The sequence below is a fragment of the Pelophylax lessonae genome (genome assembly GCF_965119305.1).
Source record: "Pelophylax lessonae genome assembly, chromosome: 4".
NCBI classification, from domain to species: domain Eukaryota; kingdom Metazoa; phylum Chordata; class Amphibia; order Anura; family Ranidae; genus Pelophylax; species Pelophylax lessonae.
In genome coordinates, this window is record NC_138771.1 from 197,098,674 (window position 1) to 197,119,454 (window position 20,781).

At 38.5% G+C, this 20,781-nt stretch overlaps 1 protein-coding gene across 1 annotated transcript in view; it reads right to left on the reverse strand.

Annotated features, from left to right (window-relative positions):
• Positions 1 to 641: 641 nt before the first annotated feature.
• The window catches only part of LOC309552586 (chloride anion exchanger-like), a gene marked incomplete at both ends in the record, with an annotated part of 80,313 nt that continues 60,173 nt past the window's right edge, over positions 642 to 20,781 (reverse strand). Inside the window, 7 exons of the mRNA XM_082253533.1 lie at positions 642 to 683; positions 3,596 to 3,673; positions 9,056 to 9,201; positions 11,199 to 11,253; positions 15,146 to 15,385; positions 18,164 to 18,259; positions 18,345 to 18,437. Of these exons, the coding sequence (XP_082109659.1) occupies positions 642 to 683; positions 3,596 to 3,673; positions 9,056 to 9,201; positions 11,199 to 11,253; positions 15,146 to 15,385; positions 18,164 to 18,259; positions 18,345 to 18,437 (750 nt within the window). The remainder of the gene's footprint in view (positions 684 to 3,595; positions 3,674 to 9,055; positions 9,202 to 11,198; positions 11,254 to 15,145; positions 15,386 to 18,163; positions 18,260 to 18,344; positions 18,438 to 20,781) is intronic.

A 20,781-nucleotide genomic window follows, 5' to 3' on the forward strand; every position in this document is an offset into this window, starting at 1 on the left:
ATTATATCTTTTAGAAGAAAATAAAATCACCTATGTATCTTAGCCCTAGTTGACACAGCCAGGCCATGTCCTCTAATTGGGCTGATTTACTAAACGAATTGTATCAATACGCAGTGATACAGAAATATTAGTTATCCAGTCATGTAAAAACAAATGTATTTGTATGTATCACCTCTGCACATGCCTGGATAATTAAAGTGAATATTTACTCAACTTCTTGTGTGAAGATTCCCAACTTTTTTTAGTAAATCTGTTCAAATACATTTTTTTTTTAAATTTCACTTTATAAATTGTGTGAATGTTTTCTTCCATTATTCAGTCATGTGAAAAGCAAACTCCTGTTTTCCTGTTTCCTTATTTCACCTGCATGGAACTAGATAATTAAAGTGAAATTTGACAAAATGGATTTGAACAGATTTACTAAAAAAGTTGGGAATCTTCACACAAGAAGTTGAGTAAATATTCACCTAATTATCCAGGCACGTGCAGAGGTTATACATGCAAATACATTTGTTTTACATGACTGGATAACTAGTATTTCTGTATAACTGCGTATTGATAAAATGTATTATGTGAAGATTCTCAATAAATTTAGTAAATCAGCCCAATTAGATGATATGGCCTGGCTGTGTCAGCAAGGGCTAGGATACATGGGTGATTTTATTTTCTTCTAAAAGATATGACTAAATAATGGAAGAAAACATTTAAACAATTTATATTCAAACAGCTCTTTTAGTGAATCAGGTGCAATGTATGTGTTGAAACCTAAAAAAACAAGCAAAGTTTGACATTTAGACATCTTGATTTAAGAAAAGGTCTTTAATATTGGCATTTATCTTTTCTCTGTATAGTAGCATTAAATTTTATATTTACACAACATCAATAAAAATAAATACATATACTATAAATGGTTAAATAAGAAAAAAAATCTATATATTGTTTAGATGTTTTTCATTTCAAAGCAAAGATTTCTTATTTTTGAAAAAGGTATATTTAAAAAAAATATGAAATAACTCATTTTATAATGTAAAATAAATTGCATTCCCAGGCAAAACATTTTGTTCATGTTAATTACTCCCCTAACAGTCTTCCAGTCATTGTAAAGTCTTCATTTTCTTCACATCCTCATCCTGTGTAGAATGTCAAGTTTTGGGGTAGCCAGTCAATGAAAAGCACCATACAGAATTCATCTTCTTAGAATTTAGTTTCATTTGGCACCTGAAATGCAAACACTACTATAAGATACAGAACTATGACTTAGATTATAACATTATAAATTGCAAAAAAAATATAAATTCCTTAAAGGATAACAAATTGTGGTTTATTGGATACTTATTTAAAGTGACCCTCTTTGAACAGAAACATTGCACTGAAAAATTATCTTAAAGCTGTGGGCCCCAGGACTGCAATTTTTATCTAAGCTTTACTAGCTAGTAAGTCCTGGATCTGGAATAAACATGCAGACTTTTCAGATATTATTGGCTGCATGCTTACATCAGAAAAGTGACTCACTAGGTAGCAAATCCAGGATCTGGATGAAAGCACCAGAATCTTTATTTTTAAAGCATGTCAGGAACGGCAGCATATATATTTTTATCCTCGCAGCATAATTGGTTCCTGAATAGTATAAAATATTCTTTAACTGATATTTGTATATAGATATATGTATAATCTGAACATTTTGGAAGCTTGGTATCCCTGCAAATCTTTGGACTTAACAACTCACATGCTAACGTTCTGAACCATAAGGTGACCATCAGACCACTTGTGTGGGGGGAATAGTATGCTTCACATAAACAGGCTGGTTACTGGCTAATCAGGTCCAAAAAAAAAATCCAGTTAAGAAGATAATTGGACTGTGCATGAACAGAATAATTCTGTACTGTGATACTCAAAGTGCACCTGTGCCTAGACTATGGACATTAAACTATTTACATCTTCTTAAACTTCACAATACTTAAAGCAGAGTTCCACCCACATTTTGAAATTTGCCCCTGCCCTTTCATTATTGCTTTATAATTCAGCATTGGATGTTTTTTTTCCCCTGCAGTTTAATTACCTTATTTGTAAAGGGTAATTGCTCCTCTTGCGGTGAACCTTGCTGTGGTGAAGTACGTCATTTCCGGCCACCACATTGGCTCCTGGGATATGAGTTTCATCAATCCCAGGAGTCAATGGCCATCCTCCGCTGGTAGCATTACGTTATTTCCAAACAGGAAATGACAGGATGTGAGGCAGAGATAAGGGGAGGGCCGTATCTCGGAAGGAGATACCATTGGGCTTCATACTGAAGATGGGAGCATGCTCGGAGGGGACAGCAAGGTTAGATTAAAAAATAAAGAACATATAGAAAACCAACATTAACTATTTATGCAGCTTGGTATCATGGGCATCCGCAGGTAGGGGCATGGGGAGGCAAATGCCCCCCCCCCTGGAATCTCAACTTCCCCTTTAAAGTGTCGGTTAAGCCATTTCATACCATCCTGTCTGGTCTGTTTAATAATCATGTGTGCCCCTGTGTCTGTGTTTTAAAAAAGTAAGCCGTTCTTTACCAATTTTTATAGGGCTCTCTCCTTTCCCCGTCTGACAGCTACCTGCCGCGGGCAGGGCCGAGTATTCCTTGTTGATGTCAATCGGAAGGGGGAGGAGGAGGGAGGGACCACGGTGGCAGGGCTCAGCAGCCATGGTATACCGTGGTCAGTTTACAGAGCGGAGGACATAGCCAGGCAGGATCAGCCAGGTATTTTAGGTGATAGAAGGGGCCAAATTACACAGCACAAGCACTGTGTTGTATAACATGCTTTAGGGGAACAGTATTTTTTTTTTTTTTTTTTTAGGTTAACAAATGCTTTAAAAATAAATGCTGCCATTTGCCCTTTAAAAATAAATACTCAAAATAAGTTGAATGACTAAGCCCCTCCCCTTAATGCCATTGTTGGAAAGGGGAGGGGCATGGGTGACCTTAAAATTATGCCCCCCCCTGAAAAAAAGTTCTGCGGATGCCCATGCTTGGTATTAAATTAGATGCAAACATCACAGGGGGAGTTTAAAAAATCCAGCTATACCCTTGCTATAGGTGTAGACCTAGGGGTTGATTTACTAGAGACAAATATACTGTCCACTGCAAGTGCACTTGCTCTAGAGCTTAGTAAATGAGGTAAACCTTCATTTTACAAGGAACTCTCAATCACATGCAAGGAAAATAAAAAAACAGCATTTTTGCTTGTACATGATTAGATGATAGACACCAGCAGAGCTTTCCCTCATTTCAGAGATTCCCCTCAGATCTAGAGCGAATGCACTTCAAAGTGCACTTGCAGTGCACATTATATTTGCCTTTAGTAAATTAACCTCCCTGTACAAACCTGCCAAAGCCTGCCTGAAGACCTGAAGCTGTTAGCCATTGGAAAGATAGAAGTTCAGAGACAGGAAGGGGACAGGCATCCCTGCAGTGAAGATTTCTCCAGAATCCAGCTGTCCACACTACATGGAACATTCTTCAATACAGGTAAGTCATACGATTAAAGCAAAAGGGATTTTTTTTTTTAATGTCAGCTTTAATGAACTCTTATGTATGAATATCAAGACAACTTACATTTAAGACTTCACTGTAGATGTATCCATTTGCATAGCCATTTGCATATCCATTTGCAAAGAAAGAGGTATCATTTTCCTGTGTTAAAGACACAAAATTATGAAAAAAGACATGTAATGGTATAATACCTAGAAGTTCATGAAGATAGGAATTTGGGAATTGTATTGACCTGGAACAAACATGCAGCCAGCTTAGTCTGAAAAGTCTAAACTCCTGATTAGGATACTTGATCCAGGCTAAGCCTGGATCCTGAGCTTTTAAAAAACAAGTCAGTAATGGCAGCGCCTATAACTCTACATTTATAGGTTATATTTAAGGGCCCCTTTAGATTGATGTGTGTATGAAGAGGTGCTTCTTTTGTAGAGTTAGGCAAATCTCTTGTCTTGCATCAACATGTGTTTCTTTTGAGGATTGACATGCATTATTGGCGTTCCTTAACGCGTGTTGACGTGTGTTTCCAATGCATGGATAGAGTTAACAGCCATTGAGCAAAGCTTGTTAATATATGTTGCCAATGGATCAAAATGCATGTTTCATGTATTTTGATGTGTTCAAATTTACATCTATGGGGTCCCAATGCAATAAAACACAGAAAAAATTTCACAACACCTCCTGACGGGGCTAGGAAATCAAAGTCTTGCTAAAGTGCAATCCATCTCCTTGAAGGAGTGTATTGCAATGGAATTTTAAGCTCCCAGCTTTGCAGGAAGGCACAGTGACATCCCCTCCTGGAATCCAGGGCAGAGGTAAATTTTTGTGTTGGAGTGCAGGAGTTGGGAAATAAAGTGGATATTCTATTTGCCATGGAAGGCTCACTTTAATGGTATTTTGTTGCACAATCTTGGTGCTGCAATGTAATGTCCTTGACTTCACTACAAGTGACAGATGTTCCCTTGCTGACAGAACCAAATTCAGATCATTTCAAGAGCCAACAAATCTGATCTTTCCCCACTATACCCATCAGGTGCATTAAAGTGGAACTTCAGTCAAAAATTTAACTCTTGGGGGCCTTTTCATAAAATATTTATTGGATAAATATCACACACAGTCATGCAAACTGGATACATTTCCCTATATTTTTGTAATAGAATAATTCCTTTGATTGTCAGCCCCATCTAGTGCCCAAAATGGAGTATAGTTTCCTGAACTACCTATATGTGAAAATATACATTTTGTCCACTAGATGGAGATGAAAAATCATAGGATTGCTAGACTCATAGGACTTAAATCTATTACAGAAAATATGGGAAAGTTTTGCCCAGACTGCCAGAATATGCGTGACATTTTTCCAAAACATGTTTAATAAATAGACCCTTAAGGGTTTATTATATCCCCATTTATATATGCACAGTTAAAACTCTTCTCCCCCTGAAGTAATTGTAATAGCACACGCCCATTTGATGTGGCTGTTTGTAGTAAAAAGAAATGTAGTAAAAATGTCTATTGGTTTCGAAAACACAACATTTTTAAAATTTGTGATGTTTTAACTAGTTATTAGTGTAGTTAAATTCCCTGTGCTGTTTGTTTGCCTTACCTCGTAATGCCGGTGCTACATGCTACATACAGTAGTTAGTCAGGTTGAAAAAAGTCCATCTATTTCAATGTTGTAGCTGCAGTTTGTAGTGTCACAGTTAATCGATCCCCCTATGCTCATTCATTGCTTCAGCCAGCTTGGCCCTATGCACCAAAGGGACAAGGCAACTTGTGGTAGTGGTAGAGTGGGGGGGAGGGCAAATGTTACCTTCCCTGCTGCCAGAACACACTGGGGTTGATTTACTAAAACTGGAGAATGCAAAATCTGGTGCAGCTCTGCAAATAAACCAATCAGCTTCCAGTTAGGAGCTGATTGGCTACCATGCACAGCTGCTTCAGTTTTAGTAAATTAACCCCACTGATCAGTGTTGTTGGCTATAGCCACCAGCACTGATGATTCCGGAAAAACCCAACAGGCTAGTTGTACAGTAATCGACCAGTATATCAACTTCTGTACTCTCAGCCTGCCTATACATAGATCGAAATTTGGCAGGTCCCAGCTGAATTTCTATCCATGTATGGTTGCCTTAACTCTAAAATGCCACTGTCCCTTCTTTGTGCTTATTAGAAAAACATAGTGAAAACTCGAAAGTTAAAAGCTACTTATCCACAAAAAGAACAATTTGATTTAGTCAGATACAACGCACAATACAGCAACCGAAAGATATATCTTTTGCGAGATTATGTTAAAAACTAAGTTTAGGAGCAGAAAAAAAAAATGAACAGTTTTTGGGAGCATTTTCCAGACAGAAATAAATGTTAAACACTCCTAACAGCTTTTTTGAGTGTTTTTTTTTTTCCTTTATGTACTGTAAAAGCACTAATGAAACGCTAATACTCCTAAACACTTCTAAAAGCTACTAAAACGCTACTATAAGGCACAACAAAAGGCTATTATCGTAATTTTTCATCCAGCCTATTTTTTTGCGTTTTTTGAGGTTATAAAAAATGCTAGTGTGCATGGAGCCTTACTGTGTACAGCACCAGGTTTGAGGATGAAGTAAAACAGGCCCCCAATGTTGATAGAGAATTTACAAATACTTGGAATAAAGAAAGAGGAGAGGTATATAAATTACTCTAAATTAAATGTCTTTGTATACCACACAAGACTGCAGATAAATTATATATGAAATAAAAACATGACATGACATGATATCATTGAATGTGAATTAAACACAGTTTATGATGAGAAGATAGGCACAATTCAAGGTGTTACATTATACCCCAGGAAAAAAAAACACATACAGTAGCTGCACAATTAACTGACCACTGTAAGGATGAAAAGCTAAAGCAGTGGCAAAAATTGTGGACACTTTGGGACATTTTAATGCTTTACAACATTGCAGGCTTATAGGAAATGGTATTTTACATCAAATGCAAATGTCAAGACAATTTAATTCTGAATTCAATACAAAAAAAAAACAGAGTTCAAAAATAGACAGTAGAAAAAAAAGTTATGCTTACTTTAGTCTAACAAAGAAACACAAGTGTGAAGACCAAACCTTTTCTGACACTATTTGTTAACATCTAAAACTCAGCTTTTTTTGCTAAAAAAATACTTAGAACCCCCAAACATTATATACACTATTTTACCAAAAGTATTAGGACGCCTGCCTTTACACGCACATGAACTTTAATGGCATCCCAGTCTTAGTCTGTAGGGTTCAATATTGAGTTGGCCCACCCTTTGCAGCTATAACAGCTTCAACTCTTCTGGGAAGGCTGTCCATGCGGTACAGACAAGACAAGAAGGGGCCATCCCCAAACTGTTTCCACAACGTTGGAAGCATGGAATTGTAAGAAGAACTTTAAGATGTGTTCTCAAGACAGAATATAGGAAGGGGGTAAAAAGGGGGGGGGAAGGAAATTAAATTAATTAAGTTCAATTAAGAGGGAGCTGTCGGTATATACTGAGCTCAATCTTAATTTTACACTCTATATTATGTATCCATAGATAAGTGTAACAGGACCCAGTGATCTGACACATGTATAGAAATGTAGAAATCAACTTTATTAAACACAACTATCTACACAATACAAAGCCCACTATCTATCTCATGAAAACATTATTGGCCAATTATTAAAAATACACACAACCATGGTGGCAGCTACAGGGAAGTTGTGTAAACAACCAGCACTACCAAAAAAAAGGGGGGAGAAAAACAAAAAAATAAGCAAATATATATATATTTGAATGTATAGGCCCCATCGGGGGTACAATATGCGTCAGCAAAATCAATAATTATGTAAAAGTGCTTTCTCCGATTGTAGGATAATAATTCCTGGCTGAATGTTGCTGAAAATTTAATTATATTCCAAAGCTAGTTAAAATCGAATGGTATACAAAGTCAATCACGAGACCTTCTCCTGGATATGTAAAAAGATTCAAACCACTTGTGGACACTGTCTCCTCAGTGTAGATACAGAGACTGGTTTAGGCGCTCAGAGGTCAAAGGTCAAAGAGTTCATATAGATATAAGCTGAAACAATGGCAGATAAAAGTGTTGATGTACACAGGTGGGGCAAAAACAGTTTGCACAGGGGGGGATTAAGAGTCCATGTGCAAATTTCTGACAGTTCTTAGAGGCAATCCAAGGGTGATCCGCAGTTCAGGGTCAGCTCATTCAAACAGAGTGAAGTCAACTCTAAACGGATAAAGGAGGAGGGAAGAGTGCCACTTGAGTGCAAGATTATGATTTATTATGACATAAATACGTAGTAACTTACATTAAAGTAAGGATAAAAGCGTCTGTCAGGTCCAAAACGGTTCCACGATGGAGAGAGGGGTCCACACAATCCAGGGTGCCTCAGGTACAGAGCGCCAGACCAGCTGGCTGTGTGCGTCCGGGCGATTGGGGAGATCAGAAAGATGCGGCCGTGGAAGGAACCGGAAGGCGTCTGACGTCAGCGGCAGGAAACTGGCAAGATGGCTGAGGGAGCTTCAAGACGTGTTTCGGAGTCTGCACGAGGGCCCGGGCAGGGCATGCGCACTCCTTCTTCCTGGATTGTGTGGACCCCTCTCTCCATCGTGGAACCGTTTTGGACCTGACAGACGCTTTTATCCTTACTTTAATGTAAGTTACTACGTATTTATGTCATAATAAATAAAGAAAGTCAGTTTTGCTGTGTACATCCTGACTGCATGGAGACCATTGTAAAGTATCCAACAAGCGTTGATTTGGACATGTATGGCAGGAAATAGTGGGGGCTCGCTTCATGTAATTGATGGCACGCTGAACGCAAAAAAATACATTCTGGAATCAAAACTGCTACTTTCCATCAGGGATCTCTTTCCCAAACAATACACCATTTTTATTTTAGCCAGATTGAGCTCCCTGCCACACAGCAAAAAATATGAAATCAGTGGTTCACAACAAAGTCCATTCCATTGTTGACCTGGCCAAGAAAACAGCCCCAACTTGAGACTGATAGAAAATGTGCAGCACTATTTGAAAAGCCTTGTACGAATGAGGCGTCCATCAAATAAAAGGCAATTAATTGAGGCTTTAATTGCTTTCTGGCACCATGTGATAATGAAGTCAGAGCTTCAAACACTTGTTGGCTCAATGAAATGTCGCTGTGATGCAGTTTTGAAGAATAAAGGCTACCCTACTAAATACTGATAGTATATTGAAAGCATAAGTGCATTACAGTATATTCAGCACGATTGCAGTATTCCCTGCATACCTTTTTTTGCACTGCATATATTTTGCACTCTGTTGTTTGTGTTGAATCCAGCATTAAATTGCCTTTAAATTGACATAAATATTTGCATTTAGTGCAATAAAACACTTCCTAGAAGCCTGCAAAGTTGCAAAAATTTTTTTCCCAAAGTGTCCATATATTTTGTCATCATTGTAGCTATGGTTTAATTGTGTCAATATATTATATTATCTGGTTTATCACACAAACATGCACTTGAGTTACCTTGCTGGTCTCATGTGCTAAAGCATGCTGAAGGCCTTTCTTTTCAAGCACATGTAGGACGGCATCATGGACAGTGAGAAAAAGCATTGATGTTTTAATGTCATCATCAAAGAATGAGCTACGTTTTAACTTTTCCATCACAGAATCTAAGGGATGGAAAATAAATCATTGGTTACAATTCATGTTGCAGGGTTTTAAATGAGCTCCTTGTTTCATTGTCTGTGTATTTAAATACTTCAATACCAGGCACTTTCATCGCCTTCCTGCCCAGGCCAATTTCAGCTTTCAGCGCTATCAGACTTTGAATGACAATTGCGTGATCTTTCTTTTGGTGGTATTCAATTACCACAGGGTTTTTTATTTTTTGCTAAACAAATGAAAATAAAAGTTTCAAAGTTTCTGTTAACAAGTAGTTTTTCTCCCTTACTGATGTGCACTGACGAGGCTTCACTGATGGGCACTGATATGATGCACTGATGGGCCATTATATGCTGCACTGATGGGCACTGATGAGGCGCCACTGATGGGCACTGATGAGGCGGCACTGATGAGGCAGCACTGATGGGCACTGATGAAGCAGCACTGATGAGGCTGCACTGATATGTGGCACTAATGGGCACTGATAGGCAGCGCTGATGGTCACTGATAAGCGGCACTGATGGGCATTGATAAGCTGCACTGATGGGTAATCATGAGGCTGCACTGATATGCTGCACTAATTGGGCTGCACTGATGATCAGTACCCTGATTATCAGTATAAATGTCCCCTGTAACTGGAAAGCCAGTTATTGGCTTTCCTTTCCTCAGATACTAAAAACGCTGAGGAAAGGAAATGCTGATAACCGAATGAGCCCCCCTCCCCCCCAGGGCTCATACCAGGCCACGTGCCCTCAACATGGGGGGGGTGCTTTGGACAGGGGGGATCCCCCTTAAACCACCTTGAAGGACCTCTTCCCCACAACCCTTGGCAATGCTTATGCGAATCTGGAAGCCCCCTTTAACAAGGGGGCCCCAATATCCCAGCCCCCCCATGTGAATGAGCATGGGGTCACTCATTCATCAAAAAAAGTGTCAAAAATGGATAAAAACACAGAGACAGCTTTTGACAAATCTTTATTAAAAAAAAAAAGTCCCCCAAAGTAAATCCATCATTAATCACCATGAATGCCAACACTGTCCCGAAAAAAAAAAATAGTTCCGCACTCATCTCTTGCCACCTGCCGTCTGACATCTCCAGTCCCCCCCCCCCCCCCCCCCGGCAGTAAATAAAGAAAGGGTCGGGGTCACCCCAGTGGGCACTGTGAACTGGAGCTGTCAGTCGGTGGGTGCCTATCTTTGCTAAATGAACAGGGCTGCCCCATTCCTTAACAGCCAGCAATAAATTTGAATGGATTTGATATTCTTGATTCTAATTCGATTTGAATACTTCAAATCCATTGAAAGAAACATGAATCTGGTCGAAAACAAATAAACAAAATGAAGCTAAACTTAAATAAACAAATTTCATTAGGAGTGCAGCGAAAATAAATTAGTATCTTAACGAATCGAAACGAAACACATTTTTTCATTCTCCACATGTCTATTACCTGATACTTACCACAATTTACCTTTCTTGGTTTATTTTCATGTCAGCATAGGTTTCACTCCCTGGTGCCCTGTTGTGGTATGGAACACTGGTCTAGGGGAACAAGCTCTCTTTTGTAGTGAGAAGGTGGTCCTGTGGTGTCAAGGGAACAGGGTTGACCTGCAGTTTGCTGACATGAGGATAAGCCAGGAAAGGAAAATGATATTAAGTATCAGGTAGCATATTTCCATGATCTTACTGCAAGTTTATCAGAGATGGATTGTGTAACACATAACAATAAACTCTTTACATACTCTAATGACAGAACCCCGCACAATTCTATTAGTATCCAGACACCATCCCGTGATCTTTAATTAGGAAATATGCCCATGTTAGCATAATTTATCTTAATAACAAGAAAGATTTGCATAACAATTTTATTGGGTAATGCTGTCATGTAGCCTGCTAAATCTGACACATTTTAATCTTCGGCCCAGTTTAACACATCTTTAGTTTAAATTAAATTCCAACTATTGTGTAACTAATCGTCACTACAGTAGATGCAGCATATTAACTTACCATCCACAGAAGCAATGTATGTGTCCACTTCGACCTTGATAAATTCTTTTAAAATCTGTAAAATTGCAAAATATGCACAGGAATTAGTTCTGATGACATACAGTATATGACTAAATGTACCATCTGTGAAAGAGATTTTTATTAGTAAGGTCTTGAATGCAGAACATTACTAAACCATGGTCTATTATCCAGGCAATGTAGAACTAGCACTAGATTCTATCGGTGTATATAAATAGTGACCATGAAATGTAAAACCAAATAAATTTAATAATAAAGTGCAAGTGCCAAGTGACAGGATCTATATTGGGCTGGAAATATATGAATGCCCACAAAGTGCTCAGTGCTGTAAATAAACGTGCGATGTATCAAATATAAGTGCAGATCTATTTATTAAAGTGCAATATTGTGCAAAAATATAATCAAAAATAAGAGTATTGTCCAAAAATTCCAACAAGGTGAACACTCTAAACACTGATGTGCTGAGAGCAGTGCTGGTATAAAGAAAAGGGTGGTGGATGAACTGAGGTAAGTGACAAAGTGCTAGTACCTGTGAAACCACCAGGTAACCCACTCACCCTTTCTATTACCCCTCAAATTGGGGTATGGAATGCAGGCAGGAATGTTCTCTCCACTCATGCAGCAAGTATGCAAAAACTTCGGGGTTCAGTCTTTGATGGCTGGGCAACCCTTATAAGGATCCTCCGGTGGTGGGTCCGTTCTGGGTTCTCATAAAGAAAGAAAACCCCATGGTGTAGTAAATAATGCAGACTAAAGGCAAGTATAATCACACTCACAGTTGAGACTGATCAGTTCAGCTTCGATTCAAATGCCGGGATTCTTCCGCGTTCCACGGCTCCTCAATGCAAAAACCGGAAGTGACTTTCAAGGATCTTGTCCAGCTCACCTTTAGGCCATCCTGACCCTCCCGCCTGTCCTCTGTAGTGAGGATCACATGGAAGGTCTGCAGACACGGAAGAATCCCGGCGTCCGAATCAAAGCTGAACTGATCAGTCTCAACTGTGAGTGTGATTATACTTGCCTTTAGTCTGCATTATTTACTACACCATGGGGTTTTCTTTCTTTTTGAGCACCCAGAACGGACCCACCACCGGAGGATCCTTATAAGGGTTGCCCAGCCATCAAAGACTGAACTCCGACGTTTTTGCATACTTGCTGCATGAGTGGAGAGAACATCCCTTCCTGCATTCCATACCCCAATTTGAGGGGTAATAGAAAGGGTGAGTACTTTACCTGGTGGTTTCATGGGTAAAAACTTCGGGGTTCAGTCTTTGATGGCTGGGCAACCCTTATAAGGATCCTCTGGTGGTGGGTCCGTTCTGAGTTCTCATAAAGAAAGAAAACCCCATGGTGTAGTAAATAATGCAGACTAAAGGCAAGTATAATCACACTCACAGTTGAGACTGATCAGTTCAGCTTTGATTCGGACGCCGGGATTCTTCCGTGTCTGCAGACCTTCCATGTGATTCTCACTACAGAGGACAGGCGGGAGGGTCAGGATGGCCTAAAGGTGAGCTGGACAAGATCCTTGAAAGTCACTTCCGGTTTTTGCATTGAGGAGCCGTGGAACGCGGAAGAATCCCGGCGTTTGAATCGAAGCTGAACTGATCAGTCTCAACTGTGAGTGTGATTATACTTGCCTTTAGTCTGCATTATTTACTACACCATGGGGTTTTCTTTCTTTATGAGAACCCAGAACGGACCCACCACCGGAGGATCCTTATAAGGGTTGCCCAGCCATCAAAGACTGAACCCCGACGTTTTTGCATACTTGCTGCATGAGTGGAGAGAACATTCCTTCCTGCATTCCATACCTCAATTTGAGGGGTAATAGAAAGGGTGAGTACTTTACCTGGTGGTTTCATGGGTACTAGCACTTTGTCACTTACCTCAGTTCATCCACCACCCTTTTCTTTATACCAGCACTGCTCTCAGCACATCAGTGTTTAGAGTGTTCACCTTGTTAGAATTTTTGGACAATACTTTTATTTTTGATTATATTTTTGCACAATATTGCACTTTAATAAATAGATCTGCACTCATATTTGATACGTCGCACGTTTATTTACAGCACTGAGCACTTTGTGGGCATTCATATATTTCCAGCCCAATATAGATCCTGTCACTTGGCACTTGCACTTTATTATTAAATGTATTTGTTTTTTACATTTCATGGTCACTATTTATATACACCGATAGAATCTAGTGCTATTCCTTTTACAACAGGTAGCGCCAATACCAACTTTTTTTCTCACCCTCATTTACACTTGACCCCTTCCTTTAGGGGTTGGTTGGTGGCAGCTTCACACCTGTATACAAATAGATTTCTTATATACTCCTTAGCGCTGGTCATTCCATTTTTTCATTCAATGTAGAACTAGATCTTTCTTACCCTATTCCTTACCTGCAGATGGTGAATCAAGAAGATGAGGTACTGTTTCATATAAATTAGTAGATCTCTTTTTATCACTATTTTTGAGATGTTCATTTTAGTCATAGTAACTATTTTTTAACTAATGAAAAATTTACCTTTTTCCAACTCCTATGTTTTGCTGGCCTTCAATTTTAGATGATTTTCACATTTACAGATTAAAAACTAATCTTTATGTTATTTATCAGCAAGAGATGTGTAATTCTCTGAAAAATGCTGCAACTCTGGAGTTATTTTGTAAAGCATACATAGTTATTTAAAGGTTTTATTATAGTAAAATATGTTGATAATTAAATACACTGAAAATACCCCATGCCTTCACTTCTTGGTCAAACAATTAATTTTAAAAAAACTTAAAACAGTGTAATTACATACAGTGAAAGCTGGTGGGAAGTGGTTAACAGTTAAAATATATAAAAAAAGTGTTTAAACATTGGAGAATAACAGGAAAAATGTAGCCAACTGCTTACAGTATTCAATTGATGAAGAGTCCTATGTTAAGTTGGTAATCACATTCAAGGGAAACAGTAATGTGCAACATTTTATAAATGAAAAAAATTGCTAGAATGACCTAGAATGTTGATGTGTAATAAATTATTAAAAAACGTTGATTAATATCTAGCAACCTTTTGGCATTCCTGTTGCTGGTACAAACATATTGGCAAGTAGTAAATATTCCCCCTATATTTATTTTATTTCTGAATTTGATGTGATTTTAATGGGGCAATGTAATTCTCTAGATCAAATCTAACCTCTATATAAATGTAAATAAAACAGCTACTTTATTAATGGAATATACTCTGTTATGGAATAAAAAAAAAAGGAATATACTCTGACCTGTCGCTATGGAGGTGCAGCCACCATCATCACAATATTCTTTTACATACTAAGTAGAGCTGTTTACTTTGCAAAGTAAATGTTCACTAAACTTAGTAAAGCAATGAAGCTGTGTTCATTTTAAATACCTAATGTTTTTCATGGCAAAATAAAAAATAGAATTTATTTTTGCACATGGCTGGATGTTCACGGAGAAATCAGCTTCACTTTGCAAAGTGAACAGTTTCTACCCTGTTAGTAAGGTATCATGCTTGTGTACGCCATGGGGGTTAAGGCTGTTCACTTTGAAAAGAGTATATTAACTTTGCAAACTATTGAGCCACCTGGTAGAGAGATTAGAAAATTTTTTTAGTACCTAAACGGTTGCTGGAAATGAAAAAACCTTCACTTTTTAAAATAATGAACATTTACTTTGCAAAATGAACAGTTTCTATCCTGTTAATAAATCAAACCCCATGAACAGCTTTTATATGTACTTTCTATACTTACTTTTATGGTTCTTGAATGATTACACTGTCTATATTTGGTCTGTATATCTCAATGGTTGCACCTTTGATTGTATATTAGCAAAGTTTAGATAACTTCAAATGCCAAAGGCTAGAATTTCTGCCTATACATATTTTAGCTGTAACATAGAAAAAAACACTTCTTATATACTTACCCCTTTCAGTGCTTTCATTCCAGACATATCAATGAAAGATACTGCTCCAAAATCAAGTATCAAACTATGAATATCAATTCTTGGAACCATGATGTGATTTGGTAGGTCAGAATTCCAGTCGATGACTATAGGCAGATCAGCTGTGTTTATTGGATTGTCCAGCTCTTCAAGCCTGTTGTTGTCAAGTTCATCTTCATCATCAGACTCTTTATAATCATAAGATGTGCAGACCACACCTCTCTGTAGAACATTTTATGAAAAAATCTTATTTTGGTTCTGAAAATAATTATATATTCACCTTAAGCGCACAGCACCTTCAGAACCCTACTATACACATGCTAAACCTCTCAAACAGTGTAGAGTACAGGTTCTCAACTAGTGCAGTGGTTCTCAATTCCGGTCCTCGGGACCCACTAACAGGCCAGATTTTAAGTATTACCTTGGGGGATGCAGACTAGAATACTGCAATCACTGAGCAGCAAATGAGATCACCTGTGATGTAATTTAGTTATCTTGCAAACCTGGCCTGTTGGTGGGTCCCGAGGACCGGAATTGAGAACCACTGAACTAGTGCAACATCCACCCCGTGGTCACTTCCAATAACTTCAACTTCTGCTTTTAAAGTCACTTTATCATAACTGTCTTAGCAAATTGCAAATCATTTGTGAAATAAATATAAGTGTTCATTTTTGCTGTTTGGAAACACAATGAGTCTTTCTGAAAGCTGAAGTCTCCTGCTGACCTCCATGTTATTACAGGGGATGATATGGGCATGGAAATAGGCAGAAGGAACTAGTAAGAGCTATGGGGACCAAGCTGATTGACACTCCATAATTGTAGGTTTACCAGCAAATGTTGGGTATAAAGGTATAAATTATCCCGATCATGAGTTCAGTGGGGTGAACAGCATAAAAGGTAGGTATTACAGGCATGTACAGTACTCCTTTGTATATCTGGGCAAAATAAACAAAAAAAAAATATTCAGTATATTTTTTTCAGTATAAGTTTTGTTTCTTTAAAAATTCTGCCAACACTGAAAAAGTATGCAATACATACTAGCACATTATAACATTACCTTGCAGGGGAGGGGGGGGGGTCTGTTTCTCCACTTTACTAACACTCTAAAGAATATGTCTGGGAAAAAATACCAAAGTGGAGAAAAAAAAAGAACGTCCCCTGCATTAAATACTAGCACATTATGAGAGTTACTATGCCGCCCTTAGTCACAATGAGAAGGCTGAGGTTCTTGTCTAATAGATGTTTAATGTACATATCAAGTCCTTACACTGACACTTACATCAACACCATAGAAGACTTTTGCCTGCTTGTGAGCTAAGAGAGGGGTTTGTATCTTGAAGATTCTTAGTCAGATGGCTTACTTTACACACACAAAACAAAAAAGAAACGCTTTAAACCTTGGGAGGACAGCACTGTTCAATCTCCTTTTAGTTGCAAGAAGAAACAGGAAGAGACATGTAATAATGCATAAAGGGAGAAATTAATGAACAAGTAAGTACACATGCGCCATCTAGTGGAAATTAACATTATAGACACAGAAACTTTGTGCATGCAAGTACACTTACTTTAAAAGGAAGCCCTCCAGTGGTTTGCTGCCACCGCTGACAGGGTTTCCATCTTTACCCGGTCTTCCTTCCGGGTTTGTAGACTCCGGACACTTGAATAGCTGATCTGCCATGACGTCATGGACACAGCTCAGAGCTCCTAAGGGATGGCACATGTATGCCGTCCCATAAAAGTGCATGCGCCAGTAACGTCACCCACTGCAGCTCACTGGAATATCTCCTAAAAGGTGCACATTTGGAAGATGTTCATTTTACCTATGGGTAAACTTTGTTATAAGCTTACCTGTAGGTAAAAGTACTAAAGAAAGAGTTTACTATCACTTAAACTTGAAGCACCTAAAAGGTTTTTTTTTACCTTAATGCAGAGAATGCATTAGGGTAAAAAAAAATCCTTTAGCATTTACAACTACTTTAAACAGTATTGGCCTTTAAGAGCATCGATGTATACATAAATACCAGGACCAATACCAATAATAGGGTATTTCTTATGTACCAACCCCCTCACTATAAAAGGGGGCAAAGAAAATATTGTCAGTGTATTGGAAAAAAAATTAGGGAAAGGATAGGGAAAGCTATAAAACTGCATAGAGATAAATTCGGGATCAGGTAGGAAACTATACTTTAATTCTGAATAATATCTCTTGAGCAGTCAAACCATTACACCCTTTCCAGCTTTTATTCTTATTTCTTATTTTTTCTGCACGTAAATGTAATGTCGCTCCCCCCAACCAGCCCATATGACATGAAAGCATTTGCCTCATGTAGTTATTTGACAGTTGGTGCTTGCTTCGAAGTTCCCTGAAGAAGCCGATTTAGGCGAAACATGTTGGGATGATCCAAAGCACCGTCTTATTGTGAAAACAATTTAAGTGTGCAACTGTCCACTATTGAGTTTGTATACTCATTCCTCCTTATCTGCTGTTAAATTGTCACTGTTATTCTACACCACTGTCCCCTTTTTTATATGATGTTTTAATCAGATACTAATAAAATGTTTTGTATTTTTAACTAAAGAGAATTTTCCTGTGTACTCCCTTTGCACCACAATAATCTTGCCTTTTCACCTCCCTTTTGTATTTTATTATTTAGGGATGAGGTGCTTACTGTAATAGAGTTACTACCTGCCCGCATAACACTTTTTTGAAATCTCAAGAAAGTTATGTAAAGGATATGTGTACTTTCAATGTTTCCTTTTCAGCCGCTTGCCTGCTGAATGCTATTTTATTTTTTTGCTAAATGTTTCACATTGATACATAATCCCTAGTGAATTCAATGGGATTTGGCACTAAGGTTGGGTCTTCACAATCTTTGGGTCTTTCATTGATCCTCTCACGAAATAAACTTGGACCCATTCACTCATCTCTGTAAAGATGTCTTGTATTTACCTTTTCATCCTTCGTATATGGGTGTATAATGCATTTAAACAGCTACTTACCGGGGTGACTTGTAGCTCTCCTTTCTTTACCAACTTCTTGATTTTTCTCAGCGCCTTATTTCGCTTCCGAAGTACCCACAGTGGATTAAAGCCAGCCTGAGGACAATAAGATCTTTATTGTAAACAGTATAGACAGACTATTAGTAAGAAAATTAGATAAAACCAAAAGAAAAAAACTTACTGCAGCAATGAGTTTGTCTTTGAAGAATTCACTATTGGCAAAGAAAACAGGAGCAGGGCATCTGAAAATCCTAATTCCTTTAGGCTCACAAATCTGGCACAAAATAAAAATTGAATTAAGCTTAGGCCCAGCTGAACTTTAATTTAAAATCATCCAATCACATTCCAGGTGCATCAAAACAAAAAGGCGTTGTGAGAACTAGCCTATTTTTATTTAAAAGAAAGTTCCAGAAAAACACAAAACATGGGTTTCCAGTGCAGGGGTATTCAGCATTACTTTTCCATCACAAAACAAACGGCATTCAGCCCTTCTGGCTTGCACTTGCAGCACTGTTGCTCTGGTCTTACACTTTATGCCTTTGTCTGTCTTCTTCACTCACCAACTCTGTGCAAACAGCTAGCAGCCCCTTTCTCCTGGGTGGAGCCCTCCTGATTCCTGGGCAACAACCTTCTGTCTACTGGGGCAGAGCCCAGAACCATAGTTAGGTCACTGCTAATAGCCCAGCACACACCTGACCAAACAGTGTGCTGATGGTTCTGAAAACCTTGACCCAGGATTGGAGATTTCATCCCACCCAGATCCATTTGAAATCTTCAGGTCCAAAAACAGACTTTACTCAAACACTGAGGAAACTGAAAAGCCAGTTTCGGCTTTATGACACAAGCTCCCAGGAGCCCCTTAAACCCTCCTAGTTGAGAATCCTGGGTTATAACTTCTTTCTAGACCCTGCCAGGGAAATGTTCTGCCACAGTGTGTATAATCTAAAGTTTCCTTTGGAAAGTAATCCCAGCCTGAGTAGAAAAGCCTTTCCCCTGTCATCATGCTGTAGAGATAGACTCTTTCTTTCTCTGAGGAATCATTGGTCTCTCTGTAGAGGTCCAACAAACCACTGATTAATCAGAGATAGAGGTCTCCAATCAGCAGGCAGCATAAGCTTTACTGAATGGAGAGCTCTAGCTCTAACTCAGCAGAAGGCACGTTGAACCTTTGAAGCAAAACCACTAATTCCACACAGAGAGCAAGGATCCAGCTTTACAACCTGCTGGCAGGGGCAGGCTTTTCTATTTAGGATGTCACTGCTTTCCAGAAAACACACACTGTAAAGCTCACCACACAAGTTACAGTTCGATTGTACAATGTCTTTTAGATCTAACAACAAATATGTAGTGGAAGGGCCTGCTTGATTGGATATATATTGATTTGGTAGTTTAGGCAGGTGCCCGTCTTTTATACAGTAGTTTTGAGTAGATCTAAGGACAAGGGGGCACTCTTTACATCTAGAAGAAAATAGATTTAATCTTCAAATAACGGAAAGGTTTCTTCACAGTAAAAGCTCCAAAAATGTGGAATAGACTCCCTCAAAAGTTGAGTCTAGCCAGCGCAATACCTTTCTTTAAAAAAGGCCTGGATTCTTTCCTAAATGTACATAATATAACTGGAGACTAACATTTATAGGTAAATTTGATCCAGGGAATATCTGATTGCCTCTTGGAGGATCAGAAAGGAATTTTTTCAGAATGGGTCAAATTGGATCATAATTTTCTGGGGGGTTTTTTGCCTTCCTCTGGAGCAACTGTGGGTAAAGGATCATGTATAAAATAGACAAAAAGAGAAAACCCCCTAGTGGGTATTTAAAGACCTGTGACAATAGTTAAGTCATATAGAGATATAGTACATCAAAGGAGTATTAAAAATTCAATGCAAATCTTATTAGAAAAATCATTAAGACAATTACAGGCTGGTGTGCATATAGGTAAAAAAAAGTATAAAATACACAAGTGCAAGCAGTTCTACGTGTTCCACAAACTGGAAAACACCCAACGCGTTTCAGAAATTTTTTTTTTTTCCTAGAACTAGAACGGAGCACTTGTAATAATACAGATGAGCCACAAATACATTAGCCAAAATGGTTAAAAACCATCAATGATATCCATCCTGTTGCTCAAGGAAGGGAGTATTATCAGCCCCCAAATGAGATCCAACAAGACCTACCAGAACGCACACAACAAAATAGAGAGGCGTGGAGATGAAAAAAGAGGTAGTCAGGTAGATTGGATCGTGCTGAAAATCATAATGTCGCTGGGGGGTGCCACACAGCCTGTCACATGGATCAAGGGAATGGATCCCTCACTTTAATCCCTGAGCAACAGGATGGATATCATTGATGGTTTTTAAACATTTTGGCTGATGTCTATATGGCTCTACTGTATTAATACAAGTGCTCCGTTCTTGTTAATTTCACACCCCTGAGGAAAGAAAACATCTCTGAAACGCGTCGGATGTTTCCCATGGTCGCTCAAGCAGTGGTGCTAGCCATGACAGTAGTCCATGGAACACGAATAACTACTTGCAATTGTGTATTTTGTACCTTGTTGACCTAAATGCACACCAGCCTTGTAATTGTTTTTAATGATTTTTCTAATAAAATTTGTATTTA